Genomic DNA, 19452 nt, shown 5'->3' with positions numbered 1-19452 from the left:
GTGCCCTTGGCCCTGGTGCCCCAGCTGAGGGGCTGCAGCCCAAATGTGCACCAAAGCCCACAGCCTGGGGCACAGACAAGAGGAGCTGGAGCCCTGTGTGCCATCAGAAAGCTGTAACCGCAGTGGAGTAAGAGCTGAGATGGGGAAGGACAGCTTCCACGGCTTTTGTGGTGGATGGAGATACAGCATATTTAGGTGAGACCGACAGGGAAGACAATGAGGGGGGATGTCCTGTGTGATGAATGGGCTACTCCGATATGTGGAGCTCCTCTATGGGACATGCAACAGGTTAGGTGGGAGCTTGTGTGTGTGGGTCAAAGGAAAGGCCAGAAAGGATGACACTGGGCTAGAAGTTAGTTGTGGATTGACCACGGCCAGCAAATAATCACCCATGGAGTTGCTTGCTCACTCCCCCTCTACACCCCCAGTGGGATGGGGGAGAGAATCAGCAGTGTAACAGCAGGAGAAGAGGGAGGAAAAGAAAACCCAAGAAAAACAAGTGATGCAAAGGAAGACAATTGCTCACCACCAACCGACTGATGTCCAGCCAATCCCCAAGCAGCAGCCCCCCTGCCAACCACCACCCTCTACCCCCACCCACTTTTATTGCTGAGCATGATGTCATATGGTCTGGAGTATCCCTTTCGTCACTTGGGGTCAGCTGTACTAACTGTGTCCCCTCACAACTTTTTGTGCACCCCCAGCCTACTCACTGGTGGAGCGGTGTGAGAACCAGAAAAGGCCTTGATGCTGTGCAAGCACTGCTCAGCAGGACCAAAAACATCCCTGTGTTATCAACACTGTTCTCATCACAAATCCAAAACACAGCCCCATACAAGCTACCATGAAGTAATTTAACTCTATCCCAGCCAAAACCAGTACACGTGGCCTTTGTCCTTCATCCATTCCTTGAAGTTCCTGACAGGACAGTCCTCCCGCCTGTCATGTCTCCCCTGAACGGCTTCCCTAAGGCACAGGAATGTTCCTCCCCATTTAGAGTCATTGGCAAATGTGGTGAGAGTTGCCTCCTCTGGGTCATGGATACAGATGTTAAACTGCAAAGGGCCCAGAAAAGTCCCCTGTGCTGCCCCATAAGGCCCCAGTACGTCGCATTGGCCTCCAGGTAGGGTATGACCCCTTCACCGCTGCTTTCTCAGCCTCATCATCCAACTGGTCTTTCACCCATCTGTTTGTCTGCCCATCCAGACTGTAATGGCCTAACTTGTGTACGGGAATATTGAGGGAGACCATGCCAAAATTCTTGCCTAAGATGAGGTAAATGATGGTCGCCTTTCTCTCTTCACGCACAAATGCAGTTCCTTCGTCATGAAGGCAATCAGGGTGGTGAGGCATGGTTTACCTTTGGTAAGTCCATGCTGATAGTTCTTGGACACATTCTTCTCATCTGGGTGCCCAGAAATTTCACCCAGGAAGACTCTCATTGATGGCACACGCCTCACCAACGTGACCTCGTACAGCCTGTGGTGCCTGCGGTTGCACTTTTGGCCTCTTTCAAAGATGGGTGCAACACTTGCTTGTCCTCACTCACAAGAGACCTCTACCAATCCCGTGACATTTCAAAAGGGATATTCAAAAGAAATGTTGATCTTCCAGTGTAACTTTTTTACTGCTATTCTGCCTGTTATATATCTCTACGGTGTATTTAATTTCTCTAGTCTTTCATATATTTGACCATATAAATGGTGATATTTGATACAATGACCATTTCTAAAGTCATCTTTCCAGCAGACTGTCTAGACAAAGGCACTCTCCATTACGCTCCAGTTTTCTCCTCCCCTTACTCTTTGTTCATTCACATTCCTGTCACCCATCCAGCTGCTGCTGTGACAGCAGGGAGTTAAAAGCTTGCCCTGCATTAAGTAGACTATTTGTCTCTCTAGCCAACTCCTTAACTGTCTATATTTCTACCTTTTTGTATCTACCTCCCTACAACATTTCTCAAAAGACTATCCCTTGTAGAAAGGCAACCTCATTAGAGGCAGCCTGTAGTAAGCATGTGGTTGCAGGGTGTGTTTTATTGTGGATGAAAATATATCATGACTTATTTTTCTTTGCTTGCAAATAGGAAAAACAATCTGTGCCTGTGTGCAGCCAGTTCTCTAAGGAAAGCAGGTGGGAGTTGGCACAAAGGAGCTGTACCATCCAGCTGCAGCCCTCACTGCAGAAGTCTGATGTAAGGAAAAGATGCAGGTGGGCAATGAGAGAAATGGTGGGGTTGGGGAGGTGAGGTGGGAGGGTGTCCATACTGTGTCAAGGGACAGCTTCCCCTACCAGTCCAGACCTCCTTAGGAGAGACCCTGGATCAAGATCTACTGGAGAATGCTGCCATCACCTCGTCTCTAAACTGAAAAGTAATAAAATACAGCCTTTTCAATTAAAACTTTTTATTAGAAGCTATATGAAATCTTTGTCTATAAGTACATTGGGAAACAGCCGAAATTATCTGTACAAATCTTGAAGACTTGAAGAAAATTAGAGGAAGGCACATTAGGGCTCATTAGGGCTTGCTTTATTTTAATGAGCCCCATGGTGCATTTGGTGCTGAGTCTTGGAACCTCAGGTACTGAGAAGAGATTGCACAAACCTCTCAAAGAGTCAACACCAAAAGCCAAACCCAAAGTACCTTGAAGCATTAATGAGCCCCACTGAGGGCCATTACTGACAAAGCCTCCCCAGGGACTCGTTAGAGCAGACAACTGGAGGCCATGATGACAGGTAGGCAAAGGCACTGTGCAGGCAGCTGAGATGCTGAGAAAACCCTGGCTTTGTTCTATGAAGCAGAAAGGCCAAGCTCTGACCCCCAGCCCCGGGGAAGGCAGCTCCTGTCCTTCACACAGTGCTCAGGGCTCTTCCTGGGGCAGTGGGATGTGGGGTGTGTGGTGCTGAGGGAAGGACAACGCTATGACAGTTCCCAGCCCTGCTGCGGTTGTGTAAGGAGGCAGTGAGGCCCCAGTGCCTTAGGACAACAAGTCTCCTCATAGGCCTTGGTGGCACAGGCGATTGCCATAGTCAAGGGGAAAAACCTTGGGTTCTCTTGATGACTTCCAGCCTTGCCAGCACTCTTTGCCATCTCCACCACAGGTTGTCCTACGCTGTCCCACAGCTGCTTCTTTTGCCCTGCAGGCTGGAGACACCCATCTCGCTTCCTCACTTTGCTCTCACCCCGACATTTCCATACATTCACTGAAATCTGTCCACCCTCACACTCTGTTCCTTGAAACACAAAGACATGGACTGATCTCATACTCCTTCTGGAGGACTTCATGTACCACTGCACTACCCTTTGAGTGACATTTCTTCCTTCTCATGCCCAATCTCCACCTTCCAAGCTGCACTGTGTGGCAGGGTTTCTCTCTCCTGCTGTTTCCTGCCTCCAAGGAGAGCTCCACCATCTGGGAAACAACCCTTCAAGCAGGCATCCCAACCCATCAGCCTTCTGCTGGCCTGTCACCTGACCACACACAAGTAACCTCATCATCTCCCAAGGCTGCTAGCCTTTCAGCTTCTCGGATAGACACGACCAAGCTGCGTGCCTGCTGCTGTCCCATCATGTACGCAGGCAGAAGAGACAGGACAACCAAAATGTAAGCCCCCTTCCTGGAGCGAGCCTAGGTCCTTCGGCAGAGGGGATCTCCCAGTCAATGTGCCAACCAGGTGCCTTCTGCTGGCCTGCCAGAGACCCTGGCAGATGTAAGCTTAAAAGCACATACCCCCGCCAGGAGTCAAGGGCTGAGCTATCAGCTGTTTCAGCAAGAAGAGACCTCACAGTCCCTTTCCCAGGCACATTCCTGCTGTTGGCCTATCACCTCCAGAGGCAGAAGTGACCTCACAGACCCCTTCACAGCCATTGGCTTCCTACTGGATTATGAGTTCCCGAGACACAACTGACCACGTGATACCGTACCCAACCATCATCCTCCTTGTGGCCCATTACCTGAGCAGATAAAAGTAAGCTTGTTTCATCACATTTATCTCATAGATTTCCTACCAACGGTTTGAGTCGAGAAATGTTTGTCAGAGGAACTGCTGCATTTATATTGGTGCCTTTTATATCTCTACTTCTGCCTCTCTGTTTTTCCTTCTTCCTCTGTCTGTTCTGTCTTCAGAAAGCTCTCCAAGGAAAAGATCCATTGAATCATAGAATAACTCGGGTTGGAGGAGACCCCTGAACATCATCCTGTCCAGCTGTCCTGCTAAAGGCAGTGTTAACCAGATGAGGTCGCTCAAGGGCCCTGCCCAATTTGGCATCATCCACAAAGGAGCTTGATAGGCACTCCGTCACATTGTACAGGCAGTTAATGGAGACATTCAGCAGTGTTGGCCCAAGTGCTTGCACTGAGGGATGCCACTTGTAAGTGGCTGCCAGGAGGACTCTACCACTGGTGACATTTGGGATTGATCCACCAGCCAACTCCTCACCCACCACATCATCCATTTCTTCAGCCCAGATATCACCAATCTGGCTGTACAGAGGCTATGGGAGACCATGACAAAACCTTTGCTAAAGTCTAGGTACAAAACATCCCCTTCTTTCCCCGACCGATACAGCTTCCGCAGTCCCTTTCTTGTCCTATGAGTGCCTGGAAATGGCTGCAGGGGTATTTGGCCCATCACCTTCCCAGGGAGTGAGGAGAGGGTGACCAGCCTGTAATTCTCCCAATCCTCCTTCTTGCCCTTCTGGAAGAAAGGTTTCATATCTGCCTTTTGCAAGGACCCCAGAACCTCTCTGACTGCTCTGACACATTTGAGGGCACAATCCAGAAAGGGTGACGTGAGCAGACAGGAGCATTTGCAATGACCTGTTCCAAGGCAGGTGAGATGAATCTCACTGGGACAGTGGGGTTTGTTCCTGGAGTCACACACAGAAATGGCAGGGCCCTGTGACGTGTCCACATCTCAGCTGGCCTCATGCACTCCTCATGCACACAGGGGTGTTCAGAGGCACGAGTCCTTCCCTTGCACACATGGAGGCAGTGCACTGCAGCAGGCACGGTGACTCTCTGGCCTCCTCTTGCCACTCCCAGAGGCTGGGAGGCACCTCAGCCCTGTGGTGTATCGCCCTGCTCTGCACCTCTCTGAGATGCCCCATGGTGTGAGGAATGGATACAGGGACCTCGGTTGACAGAAGCACATCCCAGTGCTGCATTCAGGTGGTTGGTTTCCCAGGGGACGTTACTCTCAAAGGGAAGTGACCTCGAGGCACTGTCTGTCCCACTGGCCTTCATGGCACCTCTAGGAATGGCTGATGGCATTTGTGCTCACTCGGGTTCACCTCCCCACACGCACACCATGTGCATGCTTAAGTCTCCTCTGAACAATGCAAACATGGACTTCTGACCTAGTCATTTGGTGTCCCTCCGTGGATGGACAAACAACCTCTCTGAGCTGGGGTGAGAGGCCAGTGCTGGGAATGGTGGTTACAAGGGGCTGGTCTGTGAGGATTGTCCTGGGGCACCTTGCCCAGTGTGTCCAGCAAACAAGGTCACAGACCAGCCCCTGCTCTGCTGGTCCTTCAAGTCTGTCCCTGGAGGCCTGGCTGTGCAAGGGACACTGCTGCGTGCCCCCACCCTGCACACTCACACACTTTAGCTGTTCACTGGTGTTTTCCTCAACAGGGCACTTTCTTGAGCATGTTCTTGACAGCAACTTTGAAAGAAGACCTAAGCCTTCAGGCACTGTACTCAGGAGATCACCTTTCTTTATGGAAACACTGTTATGGAGGCCAGCTCTGTCCCAGAAGTGCCCATTGCCTGTCCGTGCCTGCGGTCACAGGACTGCCACGCAGCACGGCTGTGACCAAGCTGCCAGAGCACTCAGGCCTTACACCAACACAAGGGATCATAAAGAGAGTGTGGAAGCGGAAAGAGAAGAGCCCTGGAAGAGCAAGCGCTGGTGCTCCCTGGCAGTGCTGCCATGCCGGGACTCTTGTCCGCTCCAACTCGGCACACAGAAACTGTCCCTGCAGCTCCATAAAGGCCTTGGAGGAAGGATCTCAGGAAAAAAAAAGTCACTGAAGGGCCTTTTATTTTGTTTAAACACATGGAAATCACAGCTCCTCATTTACTCAGACAATCGGTCAGAAAAGAAAAGCATAGAGTGAATTAGAACAGGGAAGACAATATTCTCACAAGTGAAAAACCAGCACAAACTACAAAAAATACAGAAGACAGACGGGGCCTGTAATGGGTTACATTATAACTGCTATGCACAAGAAGTTTGTTGCTTCAGAAAAACACCCATTATCAGTTTCCACACTGCATCCTTGAGCTCCTGGTTCCTCATGCTGTAGATGAGGGGGTTCACTGCTGGAGGAACCACCGAGTACAGAACTGCCACCACCAGGTCCAGGGATGGAGAGGAGATGGATGGAGGCTTCATGCAGGCAAATGTGCCAGTGCTGATAAACAGAGAGACCACAACGAGGTGAGGGAGGCACGTGGAAAAGGCTTTGTGCCGTCCCTGCTCAGAGGGGATCCTCAGCACGGCCCTGAAGATCTGCACATAGGACAGCACAATGAAAATAAAACATCCCAACACTGAACAGGCACTAACCGCAAGAAGACCAGCTTCCCTGAGGTAGGAACGTGAGCAGGAGAGCTTGAGGATCTGGGGGATTTCACAGAAGAACTGGTCCAGGGCATTGCCTTTGCAGAGGGGTATGGAAAATGTATTGGCTGTGTGCAGCACAGCGTAGAAGAAACAACAGCCCCAGGCAGCTGCTGCCATGTGGACACAAGCTCTGCTGCCCAGGAGAGTCCCGTAGTGCAGGGGTTTGCAGATGGCAACATAGCGGTCGTAGGCCATGATGGTGAGAAGACAATACTCTGCTGACATCAAAAAGACAAACAGAAAGACTTGTGCAGCACATCCTGCATAGGAGATGGCCCTGGTGTCCCACAGGGAATTAGCCATGGCTTTAGGGACCGTGGTGGAGATGGAGCCCAGGTCAAGAACAGAGAGGTTGAGGAGGAAGAAGTACATGGGGGTGTGGAGGCGGTGGTCACAGGCTATGGCGGTGATGATGAGGCCATTGCCCAGGAGGGCAGCCAGGTAGATGCCCAGGAAGAGCCAGAAGTACAAGAGCTGCAGCTGCCGTGTGTCTGTAAATGCCAGGAGGAGGAACTGGGTGATGGAGCTGCGGTTGCACATTTGCTGCCTCAGGACATGGGGCATTGTCATAGGAGAAGAAGACAGTGACAAGTTAGGGGAGATGTGTCTGACCAAAATCAAAGCCATTTCCCATAGACCCTCCCCCTGCTACACACAGACACCCTTTCCTTTTTCTTGGAGACCTTCCTTCAGCTCTGTGCTTGCAGCCCTCCTTGGTGCTGGCTGTGTGTGCCATGAAGAGCAGGGCATCTGCTCATGGGCTCTTGCTAAGTCAGCCCCACTGTGCAGAAGTGGGTAGGGGCAGGGACCAGTCCTGGTGTTCAGCTTTGTCCTGTGAAACCACTGCTAACGCAGAAGGACCTGCCAGCATCTGCACTCCCAGTGCTGAGGAACGGGAATGGTAAAAGCAGTTTAAGAGTTCTAGGGTTTTTTACAGCTCACCCCCACCTCCCCTGGCGAGTATTCTTGGATGTCAGAAACCCTCAGCATTTCTGCTGCCTCAGGGAGAACGGAGTGGGTGCTGTGAGGCAAGAGGGTTGCCTGTGGATTAGTGCGGAGTAAGGGGAGCTGGTGTCCTGGTCTCTCTGTCTAATTCCCAGTTTCCCTGGGCTTACACATTTCTGAGATGGAGGAGGATCACACGCACATGTTACTCTTGAAAACCACCAGGCACTGCTGAGAGCAGACGGATCCACCACAGACCACTAAATGTCTCACCTTTTCTCAAGGTCTCAGCACCCCACTTCTAGCCAAGAACACACAGGGCTCATTTCACAAACCCAACAGCATTTTCTCTGTCGTAGCATGTCTGTGCTTCTACGTGGGGCTTTCGGATAACACCAAGATGCTATAGGACAGGTTTGCATCCTGGAGGGAAGCTCACAGCTTGGAAGGAAACCTCAAGGAGATACCCAATTGGCCTAATGATGGCATTTGAGTAAGGGAGATTCAGCTCATCCCCTAGATGATCTGACTGCATTGCCCACAGCCCCACAGCTTAGAGGAAAGCTGGGACACTGGTTCCCCTGGACACACCTGCATGAAAGGACACACAAGATCAGTGTGTGACTCTGCAGCTGAAATTCCACCTCCCCAGACAGCCTGACAGCAGGAACAAGATAACACTAACAATATCACAGACAAGTGGAGAAACAAGGAGAAATGCAGTGAGCTTAGAGAGGCAAAGGGAGAGGCAGCCGGGCACTCAGGACAGCGTTACCCTCACCCAGCTGTGCACAACACTTCCCAGACACTCACATTACTGGGCAGTTGCTCTCAGCCCTGTGCTCTGCAGAGGGACATGGACACGTGGCTGGAGAGCTGCAGCACGGCTCTGCTGGAGCTCTGGCTGCAGAGGAGGTGGTTCACGCCTTGGACCCCACAGCCCTGAGGGCAGAGGCTTTGCTGGGTGGGACAGGAGGCGAGGGGGCTTGCTCAGGGGAAGGGGTCTGCATTGGAGGGGGTCATAGGGAGATTTCTGAATTCTCCCTCCCACAACATTTCTGGTTTTCATTTCCTCTCATTCCCTGATCATATCTCTGCTGCCTGGAGATTTTCCTCCTGGGAGGTGTTTCCCTGTCCCATGTCTTTCCCTGTCAGTGCTCACAGATCCCATCCCAACCTCTGTGCACTCCCCCTGGCCCTACAGAAACCTGCCTGTTTGCAGGGCACTGGCTGCATGCATGGTCCTGTTTGCAGGTGGAAAAGGGCAGGTAAGAAACACCCTGATGGGTTCAGCAGAGGTGATGCTGGTACTGTCCATAGGCAGAGGAGTGGCTGAAGGCACTCTAGGAGGTTTCTGGCAGACCTACTGATCACTCAAAGTCACAGCTCAGGAGTCTCAGTGACTTGTCAAAATTCAGAAATCCTTTATCATTTATTGCCTCCCATTCCCCAACAGTAGGAAATTGAAAACAGACTGAGGAAAGTTCCTTATCTTTATAGAAATCCTTGTTTTGACCTTCTCCTTGAAAACTCCTATTGGAAATATTCTCGAGGTGACCTGAAGCTCTGAGCAGCCCTGACCCATGCAGCACCCTCTCAACAGCAGAAGGACCCTGCCTTGCTGGGGGTCACTCTTTCCACCCACAGCTTCTCCCCACAGCACCCTGGGGAGCTCCCCAGGCAGGCTGGGTGCTGACCCTGGCAGGCAGCAGACTCCCTGCCGTGGCACACAGCACCCAGGGGCACAGGGACCCTGCTCGGAAGGACAGCCCTGGGCACCCCTGCCTGCACACCCGGCTTCACACCCCTGCGGTTGTTCCTCGGAGAAGGCAGCCATCATGCCCTGTCCCTCTGATGGTGCAGTACGGACTCCCTGCTCTGGATCATGTCCTCCTCCTCTACACCAGAGAATCTCTGAGAGTTGTGCTTACAGATCCCATAGGCTGTGGGATGTGCCAGCTTTAGGAGAACCCTCTCGGAACCACAGCTGCATTGCCCTGCAGCCAGAGACTTACCACGTAGAGGGCTGTGAATATTTCTCCTCCAGTGAGCTTACAGCATCCTCCAAGCCCAGGCTGCCTTTAACCTCTCTCTGCCTCGCTCCTCTCCCCTCTGCACCTGCAGGCAGTGCCCTCAGCCCTGCTGCCCTTTGCAGAGGAGCTGCTCCTGGGCAGAGCTGTCTCTCTGCAGCGCTGCCCGCTTGCCAGGAGCTCCCTCCATGCCAGGAGCCCAGCCCAGCTCAGCAGCAGAGGACCAGCCCAAGGCAGCACTTTCTCTGCCCCCTCTGGGCTATCTCCAGGTGTCCCTGGGGCTGCAGAGGAACCTGCTGGGAAACAGGCTGAAGGCAGCACTCATGTTCCCTCCCTCAGCTGGGGAGAGACACTTTCCAGCTGTGTCATTTCACTTCCCAGAATCAGATTTAGAACCTGTAATCACTTTCCCTTGTCCCATCATTAGACAGGACACCCAGAGAGTGACTGGTAGGGATCTCCTGTACCCCTGCTGAGGGAAGGGGTTCAGCAGAGTCCACAGAGGCATCTCATCCTGGGTCTGTAGTCCTGGGATGGAAGGGGAAGCTCACTCCCATGAAGACCACAAACCCACAGGAGGTGGGATTCCTGTTGCCTCCATTCAGGTGTGCACAAAATGGGCACCTGCATGTGAGCTCCTTGTCTCAGCTCCCATGGTAAGAATGGAGATGGAGACCAGGAGTGAGGTGTTCAGACACCAACACCTGGTGACATTTGGGGTTCAGGAGGTGGTCCAAGATATACTCAGGTGACTGCAAGCTCTAATGAAGCAGTTCATAGAGACAGGACAGCATCTGGGGGCATCTCCTTGGAGGCTGATGGGAAATTAAATGTGCCAGGTTGAATGACAGCAGATGCCCAAATTTAGGACCACTATATTCCTTCTGTACAGGGCTGCCTATAGAGGTATTCACTGATCAAATGGAGTCATGCGGCATAGGGAGAGCTCTGTTTCTCTTTCTCTTCACCATCAACTGTATTTTCTATACATCCTTCGAGTATAATGGCAGTTGTGTCAAATGCATCCCTTGCACTCCAATTTTCCAACCTAATTCAGGGCAGCTGAGTCTTAATTTAATATGCAGTTACAGGCCTGCAGAGATGCCAGGGGTGAGATGCCAGGGCACACCCTGATCACGTGAGATGCCAGGGCTCTGCAGCACAACTACATGCAGCTGATATGGACAGCACAGGTCCTATACAGGAACCCCGTCCCCATTCAAACTAGCTGTGTGACAGCCATCACCCAGGGCATCTCAGACAGATTCAGTGCCTTTGGGCCAGTGACTGAATCGCACCACTGCAGTCATGGAAGGTTGTTCCCTTCTTTTTCCAGTGGATGCAGGGCAGTGCATGAATACAAAGCACATCACGCCAAGGTCTCCAGTCATGTGCATTCCCTCTCAAACTCTGCTGGTTCTTCTCTCCCCCATTGTTTAAGCATCCCCTCCATGTCACAATTGTGGATCAGGCCAATGATTTTCATCATGCTGGTATCACAGGCTGTCCAACGCCAAGGATATTTTCAACATCATCTCTTCCTTCCTGAGATCAGCTTCACCTCCACCGCAGGCCCTCAGGGCTGCAGACACAACAGACAGCAAACCCCTCTCCTGCTCATATGCAACGCCGAGCTCTGTTTCTCTCTGGCCTTGGGGAGAGCAGGCTTTGCTCTCTTTGTGGGCACCTCATTTCTTCTTCACACTGCCCTCTGCCATCCACTCCAGCATGTCTCTGCTCTGAAGCAAAGCCTTTGCACAGCTGAGGGCTTGGGGGCTTGGTAGCAGCTTTCCCTGCTGCAAGTCTGCTCTCAGCCCAAATGTGCCCCAGCTGAGGTGCTGCAGCCCAGACATGCACTGATGCCTTCAGCCTGGGGCACAGAGAGGAGGAGCTGGGGCTGTGTGTGCAACCTCTTCATTCCACTTGGAGGGAAGAACAGCTGAGCCTGTTGGGACAGCTCACATGGCTGGGCTGCTGTGGTGGGTACAGGATGATCAGGAGGCCAGAAAGGTCAGGAGGGAAGTGTCCTCAGTGTGAAGGAGCTGCTTAGGTGTGTGGAGCTCCTCTATGGGATGAACATGTTGGATGAGCCCTTGTGGGTGAGGGTCAGAGGAGAGGCTGGTAAGGGTGACGTTTTGGTGGGAGACAAAGAACCCATTGAAGTCCCCCTGTGGACTTTAATTACCCTGGCATTCACTGGGAGGGGACCACAACAGCATGCAAACAGTCCTGGAGCTTTCTGGAGGGGCTTGGTCAAGACACAACTTGGGACACAGGTCTTTATAGCACAGCTCCCAGATTGGTCATCTGTGGTGATGCTCATCTGCATGTGTTCCTCTCAAAGAAGGAAGAAACGTACATGGATGTGAAAACCAGTGTCAGCCTTGGCTGTCATGACCATGGAATAGTGGGATCTCACCTCGCAAGGGGAAGGAGAATAGAAGAGTGCAGAATGCCAGACCTCAGAGGAGCAGACTTTGGCCTGGTCTTGTGACTTTTAGTGGGGGAGCCCATGTGAGCAGCACAGAAGGGCAGCAGAGCTCACTACAGCTGTGGTCTGACAAAAAGACGAAATGAAGATAATGTGTGGCTGAATTTGCTCAAGTTAGGTGTAGATAGGTGTGAGGTACTCTTGGCTTTTGTCTTCACCAGCAAGGTCACCCAGTTCCATGTACCAGAGAGGCAGAACCCCAGGCAAATCCAGCAGTGGATGGAGGTCAAGTCAGGGGTTACTTAGGTAAGCTCAACCCTTCATAGTCCATTGGACCTGATGGGATGAATCCCAGGGTGTTGAGAGACCAGGCCCATGTCATAGCAGGGCTGCTCTGATACATTGTGGAAGGTCATCAGGACTGGAGAAAGCAAAAAGCCAGTCTGCATATATCTTCTAAAAAGACCCAAGGACTGAGCAGGGGAGTTATAGGCTGCAGCGACAGAGGCCAGGAGATGCGTGGCTGGGCAGCAGCTCCGTGGAAATGGCTCTGGTGGTCCTGGAGTTTCATGAGGCAAAACAGGAGCCAGCAGTGAAGGCGGCCAACAGCATCCTGGGCTGTGTGAGCAGGAGCACAGCCAGAAGGAGTGATTATCCCCCTCTGCTCAGCACCTTTTACACCACACCCTGCACAATGACCATGAGACAATGGCAAACAGGAACCAGTTCACTAGAGGGCCGCTAAGGTGGTAACCCTCCAATTATCCTTCAAGTGTTTCTGTGATTTCCCTAAGAATGTCAGTATCTACAACAACAAACACAACAACAAAAGCATTAATCTGCCTCAATATAGGTATCTGCAGCGGAGCAATCTGCATCTGTGGTAGCCCCTCTGGGCAATTCCAATGGAATCAGTATTTGCAATAGACAGCGTGATACCCAGTCCACAACTACGTATCTGAAGTGGTTCAGATGAAGGGTGGTCTTGCAAAAGTCACCCCTTTGTGTCCCCAGGTGGCATGGACACTGCTGGTTTTTGTCTCCAGAGAGCGGCAGAGGCTGGATCCCCTTCTCAGGACAGATTCCTTGCCAGGAAGCCACAGGCATGGGGCTAGCTCACCTGGTTCTTACTGGCACTTCACTCAGCATCTGCTCTGATATATTTGGTGCATTTCTGTGACTACTCTTTCTGCACAGACAGTCGTAAAGAGACAGCCGTTTCATAAAAGGTAGTGTACAAAAGGCCCTGTTGTGGCCAGGAAATCCCACCGCGAGCTCTGGAGGCAGCAAGGAAGATTGTAAAAAGCATCTGGAAGATCCAAAATGCTCAAGGCCTCTTCTGAAGAGTGAGTGACCCGGAGCAGTAGTGCTTGGCCATGTGTAGGTGTGGGAGAGAGGGTTGGGGGATGTCAGTGAGAAACAAGGGGATGGCTGGTGGCTTTAGCAAATGCTCAAAACCATGTGTGAAACCAGCAATGGAAAGCAGGGGATGTCTGTGGGTGGAGGTTGAGGAAGAGGATAGCCCTGAGAATGCCACAGGAAGGAAGGTCCCTCCTGTGCCAATCAGCGATGATAAAGATGTTTCCATCTTGTGTGCATGCCTCAGCCTGACAGATGGGGAAAGCCCACTGCTGGGGTGGCTGTGCTCAGTCATCCACATAAGCTCACCGTGCTGACCAGCACCCTTGGATGCAACCTCTCCAGTCCCACGGACTGGTAAGGCTGTAGTTTGCTCAAGTAACCCCTGGCTTGATCCCCATCCAGCCCTGGTTCTTCTCCTCCAGAGTACTGCTTCAGAGCCCAAAGGCCTGGGAGAAATTGCTGGTATAACTGAGGCAAAGAGGACATAGAGTATCTCAAATCTATCTACACCTACTCTTACTAAATTCAGCAGTGATCCCACAGTCTCTCTCTTTCTTCTTTAACTGTTCCTGATGTAGTAACGGCTCATTTGGTTCCTGTTGCATTCACTTTCCAGTTTCAATTAGTTTATATAAGGATCATTGCTGTGCTTGAAGGATGCTGTCTTTGAAGACAAGATGTATCCAGGCACATTGGGAAAATGATTGGTCTGTTCCTTGACTGTATCATCAAGGGACTGAGTAAAGACCCCCGTGTGATGTGCTTCGTGTTCACACAACGCCTGCAGCTGTTCGGTAGAGGAGGGACAGACCTTGCCTCTCTGATGGCATTTGATGACCGATGCCCCTGACTGATGGCAACAGTCAATGGCACACAGGCAGCAAATCGCACTCCTTGCGATGCCTTCTGGGGTCTCTGTCAAACACACGCTCTGAATGGGAATTGCTTTCCTGTAAGTCCTCTGCTGTTCCTGCAAGCCCTGGCATCTCCCGTAGCTCTGTGGGCCTGGATTTGAACATTAAATTGAGTGGCTGCCCTAAATTCTGTTAGGCAACGTGGGGATGACCATGAGAAACCTGCCAGTGGAGTCAGTGGAGATCTGGTAAATACAGCAGAAGGAGAAGAAAGAGGCTGAGCTCTCCCTATGGCACGTGACTCCAACTGTTCAGATGAATACCTCTAGAAGCTTCCCTGAGCATAACAAGTTCAGCTGCCCATAACTTGGCAACCTTTTAGATGGCCAAAGGAAATTCTCAACAGCCTCCAAGAGGATGCTCCCAGATGCTGCCCTGTCTCTACGAACTGCTCCATTTCAGTTTACAGTTCCCTGCACATGTCTTTGACTACTTCTGGCACCTGGAGTGTCAGCAGACATTTGCATCTCACGCCTAGCATCCATCTGCACTGATGACCATGGGAGCTGAGACAAGGAGCTCATATGCAGGTGCCTGTTTTGTGCATAGTTGGACTGAGGCGAGAAAATCCCACTTCCACCTCCTGGGGGTTTGTGGCAGGCATGGGAGGGAGCTGAATCCCGTTCCAGCCCCAGGACTAAACACCCAGGATGAGATGCTCCATTGACTCAGCTGAATCCCTTCCCTCAGAACAGGTAAAGGAGATCCCTTCCATGTCACTGTCCAGGTGTCCTGTCTAATGATGGAACAAGGAAAGGTGATTCTCATGCCCGAATACTTTCCTCATCGTAGACAATACAGTGCTGGGAAGAAGTGTGTCTCCCCAGCTGAGGGAGGGAACATGAGTGCTGCCTTCAGCCTGTTTCCCAGCAGGTTCCCCTGCAGCCCCAGGGACACCTGGAGGGAGCCCAGAGGGGGCAGAGAAAGTGCTGCCTTGGGCTGGTCCTCTGCTGCTGAGCTGGGCTGGGCTCCTGGCATGGAGGGAGCTCCTGGCAAGCGGGCAGCGCTGCAGAGAGACAGCTCTGCCCAGGAGCAGCTCCTCTGCAAAGGGCAGCAGGGCTGAGGGCACTGCCTGCAGGCACTGAGGGCAGACAAGAAGAGCGAGAGAGAGCTCCTGGGGTGGGAGGAGAGGTGAGAGCTCACTGCTGGAGAAATCTTCACAGCCCTTGGCACGGTAAGTCTCTGGCTGCAGGGCAATGCAGATGAGTTCCTGGAAGTGTCTTCTAGACCTGGCAGATGTCACAGCTGATAGGACCTGCCAGCATGGCTCTCCTGGCTTTTCTGGTGTGGAGGAGGAAGAGGACATGCTCCAGAGCAGGGATTGCCTGCTGCACCATCAGAGGGACAGTGGAGACAGCTCCCTCCTCCCAGGGACTGCTGCAGGGGTGCCAAGCTGGGTGTGCATGCAGGGCTGCCCCATATTCCGAGTAGCATCCGTGTGCCCCAGGGTGCTGTGTGCCATGACAGGGACTCTGCTGCCTGCCAGGGTCAGCACTCAGCCTGCCCGGGGAGCTCCCCACGGTGCAGTGGGGAGAAGCTGTGGGTGGAAGGAGGGACCCCCAGCAGGGCAGGGCAGGGCAGGGCAGGGTCCTTCTGCTCTCAAGAGGGTGCTGCATGGGTCAGGGCTGCTCACAGCTCCAGATCAGCCCCAGGGCATTTCCAAGGGGATGTTTCAAGAGGAAGGTGCAGGCAGGGGCTACCTGGAAAGGAAGGTGCTTCTCTTAGGCTTCAATTTCATGCTGTGGGGCTGTAAAGGGAAAAGGAGCTGCCACTTCTGAGAAGGGACTGGGATTCTTGAACTGTTACGTGATCAGTTACGTGGTCTGCTAGGAACCTCATAAACTGCCTTCACCTACCCCTCAGCCTACAGGCAGCACCAGCATCGCCTCTGCTGGCAACATCACGGTTTCTCTGACCTGCTCTTTACCACCTGCAAGCAGGGAGATGTCCCTAGACAGTGCCCTCCCACGGGGGGTGTTCTATAGGGCAGAACTGAGTGCACAGATGGTGGGACGGGGTCTCTCAGAATTTGCTGTGAGGAAAACGATGTGGGGCAGGGAAGCAGGTGGAAAAGGTGCAAGAAGCAGAGGGGTGGGCAGGGAAGAAGAAGAGAAAACTAAAAATAGTAACATCACTGGAAGGAGAATTGGTAAAACTCCCTGTCACCCCCTCCAGTCTGGTCACCTTCCGCTGAGCAAGCCCCCTTGCCTCCTCTCTGACCCAGCAAAGTCTCTGCCCTCATGGCCATGGGGCACCAGGCATCAGCCGTGCCCTCTGCAGCCAGAGCTCCAGCAGAGGAGAGGTGCCTCTCTCCAGCCAAGTGCCCATTTCCCTCTGCAGAGCACAGGGACCGAGTGTGACTGCCGTGCAGCATGGCTGTATGTGAGGCTGTGTGCACGGCTGGTTACGGTGACGACGTTCTCAAGTGCCTTTGTCTCTCTTCTTGCCTCTCTTGGCAGAAGCATTGTGGTGCTGCTCCTTCATTTCCCACTTTCCCTCCTGTGCTGCTCCTGTTCCTGCCTTTGGGCTCCGTGGGGTTGGGGGAGTTTCTGACACTGACCCTTCAAGGCTTCCTAGGCAGGGGTCTGTGTGGGGGTGAGGTGTCCCAGCCCCCTTCTGTCCCGTGGGGCTCCAGGAACTGTGGCCTGTGGGCTTGTGAAACGAATGGCTTTCCCCAAAGGAGATCCTCTCTGCAGAACACTTGACCATTTCCCTGCAGTGTCCTGCCTGGCTGTGAGCTTGACACCAGGCACAGCTGTCTCACAGCATCTGTGTGATACCTGAGACACCCATAAAGGAGCCCCAGAGGTGCTAGGACTGTGGACATGGTCTTTAAAAAGCAGCTGTAGGTGGGCGTCCTGGTTTTGGCTGGGATAGAGTTAATTTTCTTCCTAGTAGCTAATATAATGCTGTGTTTTGCATTTAGGATGAGAATAATGTTGATAGCACACTGATGTTTTAGTGGTTGCTAAGTAATGTTTACACCAGTCGAGGACTTTTCAGCTTCCCCTGCTCTGCCAGGTGCCCAAGAAGCTGGGAGGGGGCACAGCCAGGATAGTCGATCGAAACTGGCCAAGGGCTATTCCATACCATATGACATCATGCACAGTATATAAAGTGGGGGGAGTTGGCCGGGGGGTAGCGGACGCTGCTCAGGGACTGGCTGGGCATCGGTCGGTGGGTGGTGAGCATTTGCATCACTTCTTTTTTTCCTGGGTTTTATTCCTATATCTCTCTTTTGTTGTTTCCCTTTTCGTTACATTTTATTTTTATTATAGTATTATTATATTATTTTTTCTTTTTCCCACTTATTAAACTGTTCTTATCTCAACCCACAAGTTTTCTTAATTTTGCTCTTCCAATTTTCTCTCCCATCCCACCGGGGCGGTGGGGAGAGGGGGGGGAGCAAGCGGCTGTGTGGTGCTGAGTTGCTGACTTAAGTGAAACCACGACAGTGGGCAGCTGAAAGGTGCCCTGCGTGTCCCCTAGAAGGGGAGTGTTGAGGCCACTGTCAGGTGCCGTGTGAAAGAGGAAGAAGTTTGGAGATCTGAGCTTTAAGTCTGGACTCCTCTACTCTCAGCAGGGTGCATTTTCTTTTAAGGGGAAGATACAACTGCGATCATCCTACAACTCAAGCACACTTGAGCGCAGGGCAGCTGGGAACAAGACCGGTAGATAGACCAGCTCCCCACAGCCTGCACTGAGTGACAGTGAACCCTTTGCTACTCAGGTCTCACGATAGAAATGCTGAGGATTTCTGACTTTGAAGATGATTTCCCAGGTAGGACTGGAGTATCTACAAGAATATAAAGAAAATGATAAAATGAAAGATTCTTGGTTTGTTCCTTGAAAAGTCTGTCCTAACTTCTCACTCCTTTTCCCTTCTTCAACAGTGTCCCATGCCCAGAGGCAGCAAATGTCCAACGGCAGCTCCATCACCCAGTTCCTCCTCCTGGCATTTGCAGACATGCGGGAGCTGCAGCTCTTGCACTTCTGGCTCTTCCTGGGCATCTACCTGGCTGCCCTCCTGGGCAACGGCCTCACCATCACTGCCGTAGCCTGCGACCACCACCTCCACACCCCCATGTACTTCTTCCTCCTCAACCTCTCCCTCCTTGACCTGGGCTGCATCTCCACCACTGTCCCCAAATCCATGGCCAATTCCCTGTGGGACACCAGGGACATCTCCTATGCAGGATGTGCTGCCCAGGTCTTTTTCTTCATCTTCTTGATGTCAGCAGAGTTTTATCTGCTCACCATCATGGCCTATGACCGCTATGTTGCCATCTGCAAACCCCTGCACTACGGGACCCTCCTGGGCAGCAGAGCTTGTGTCCACATGGCAGCAGCTGCCTGGGGCAGTTGTTTCTTCTATGCTGTGCTGCACACGGCCAATACATTTTCCATACCCCTCTGCCAAGGCAATGCCCTGGACCAGTTCTTCTGTGAAATCCCCCAGATCCTCAAGCTCTCCTGTGCATGTTCCTACCTCAGAGAGGCTAGGCTTCTTGTCACCAGTTTTGTCCTTGTTCTTGGGTGTTTTATTTTCATTGTGCTGTCCTATGTGCAGATCTTCAGGGCTGTGCTGAGGATCCCCTCTGAGCAGGGACGGCACAAAGCCTTTTCCACATGCATCCCTCACCTGGCCGTGGTCTCCCTGCTTGTCAGTACCAGCATGGTTGCCTACCTGAGGCCCCCCTCCATCTCCTCCCCATCCCTGGATCTGGTGGTGGCTGTTCTGTACTCGGTGGTGCCTCCAGCAGTGAACCCCCTCATCTACAGCATGAGGAACCAGGAGCTCAAGGATGCCCTGAGGAAACTATTTCAATGGTTTCACCTTCAGCAACAGTAAGCTGCCCATCTCTCCTCAGTGGTTAATTCCAGTTTTTCCCATGATGATCATGGTCATAAAGGCATATTTGATACATCTCTCATCTCCAGAAGCATAGCCTGGCAATGCCTACCTTTGGGAAATGTGTCAGAGCTGGCTTCCTGAGGACCATCTCTGTAATAAATGGTGTGTCCCCATGGCAGCTCCTGAAGGCTGGGCTCTTCTTTTTGCTGAAGTCACGACTAGGCTCCATTAACTGCACTCACCATGGTCTGTTGCTGAGCTTGGTTCTCAGTGGGCTCACAGGGA

The 19452-nt window shown here is 52.3% G+C and overlaps 1 protein-coding gene across 1 annotated transcript; it reads left to right on the top strand.

Annotated features, from left to right (window-relative positions):
* The first annotated feature begins 18228 nt into the window (after nucleotides 1-18228).
* Nucleotides 18229-19164, top strand: LOC142403890 (olfactory receptor 14C36-like). Its single transcript, XM_075490189.1, has one exon. It carries the CDS (start codon nucleotides 18229-18231, stop codon nucleotides 19162-19164), a length of 936 nt encoding a protein of 311 aa, XP_075346304.1.
* Nucleotides 19165-19452: the final 288 nt, after the last annotated feature.

This window comes from Mycteria americana, unplaced genomic scaffold (assembly GCF_035582795.1).
Source record: "Mycteria americana isolate JAX WOST 10 ecotype Jacksonville Zoo and Gardens unplaced genomic scaffold, USCA_MyAme_1.0 Scaffold_46, whole genome shotgun sequence".
Taxonomy (NCBI): Eukaryota; Metazoa; Chordata; class Aves; order Ciconiiformes; family Ciconiidae; genus Mycteria; species Mycteria americana.
This window is presented reverse-complemented; position numbering and strand designations above follow the sequence as displayed.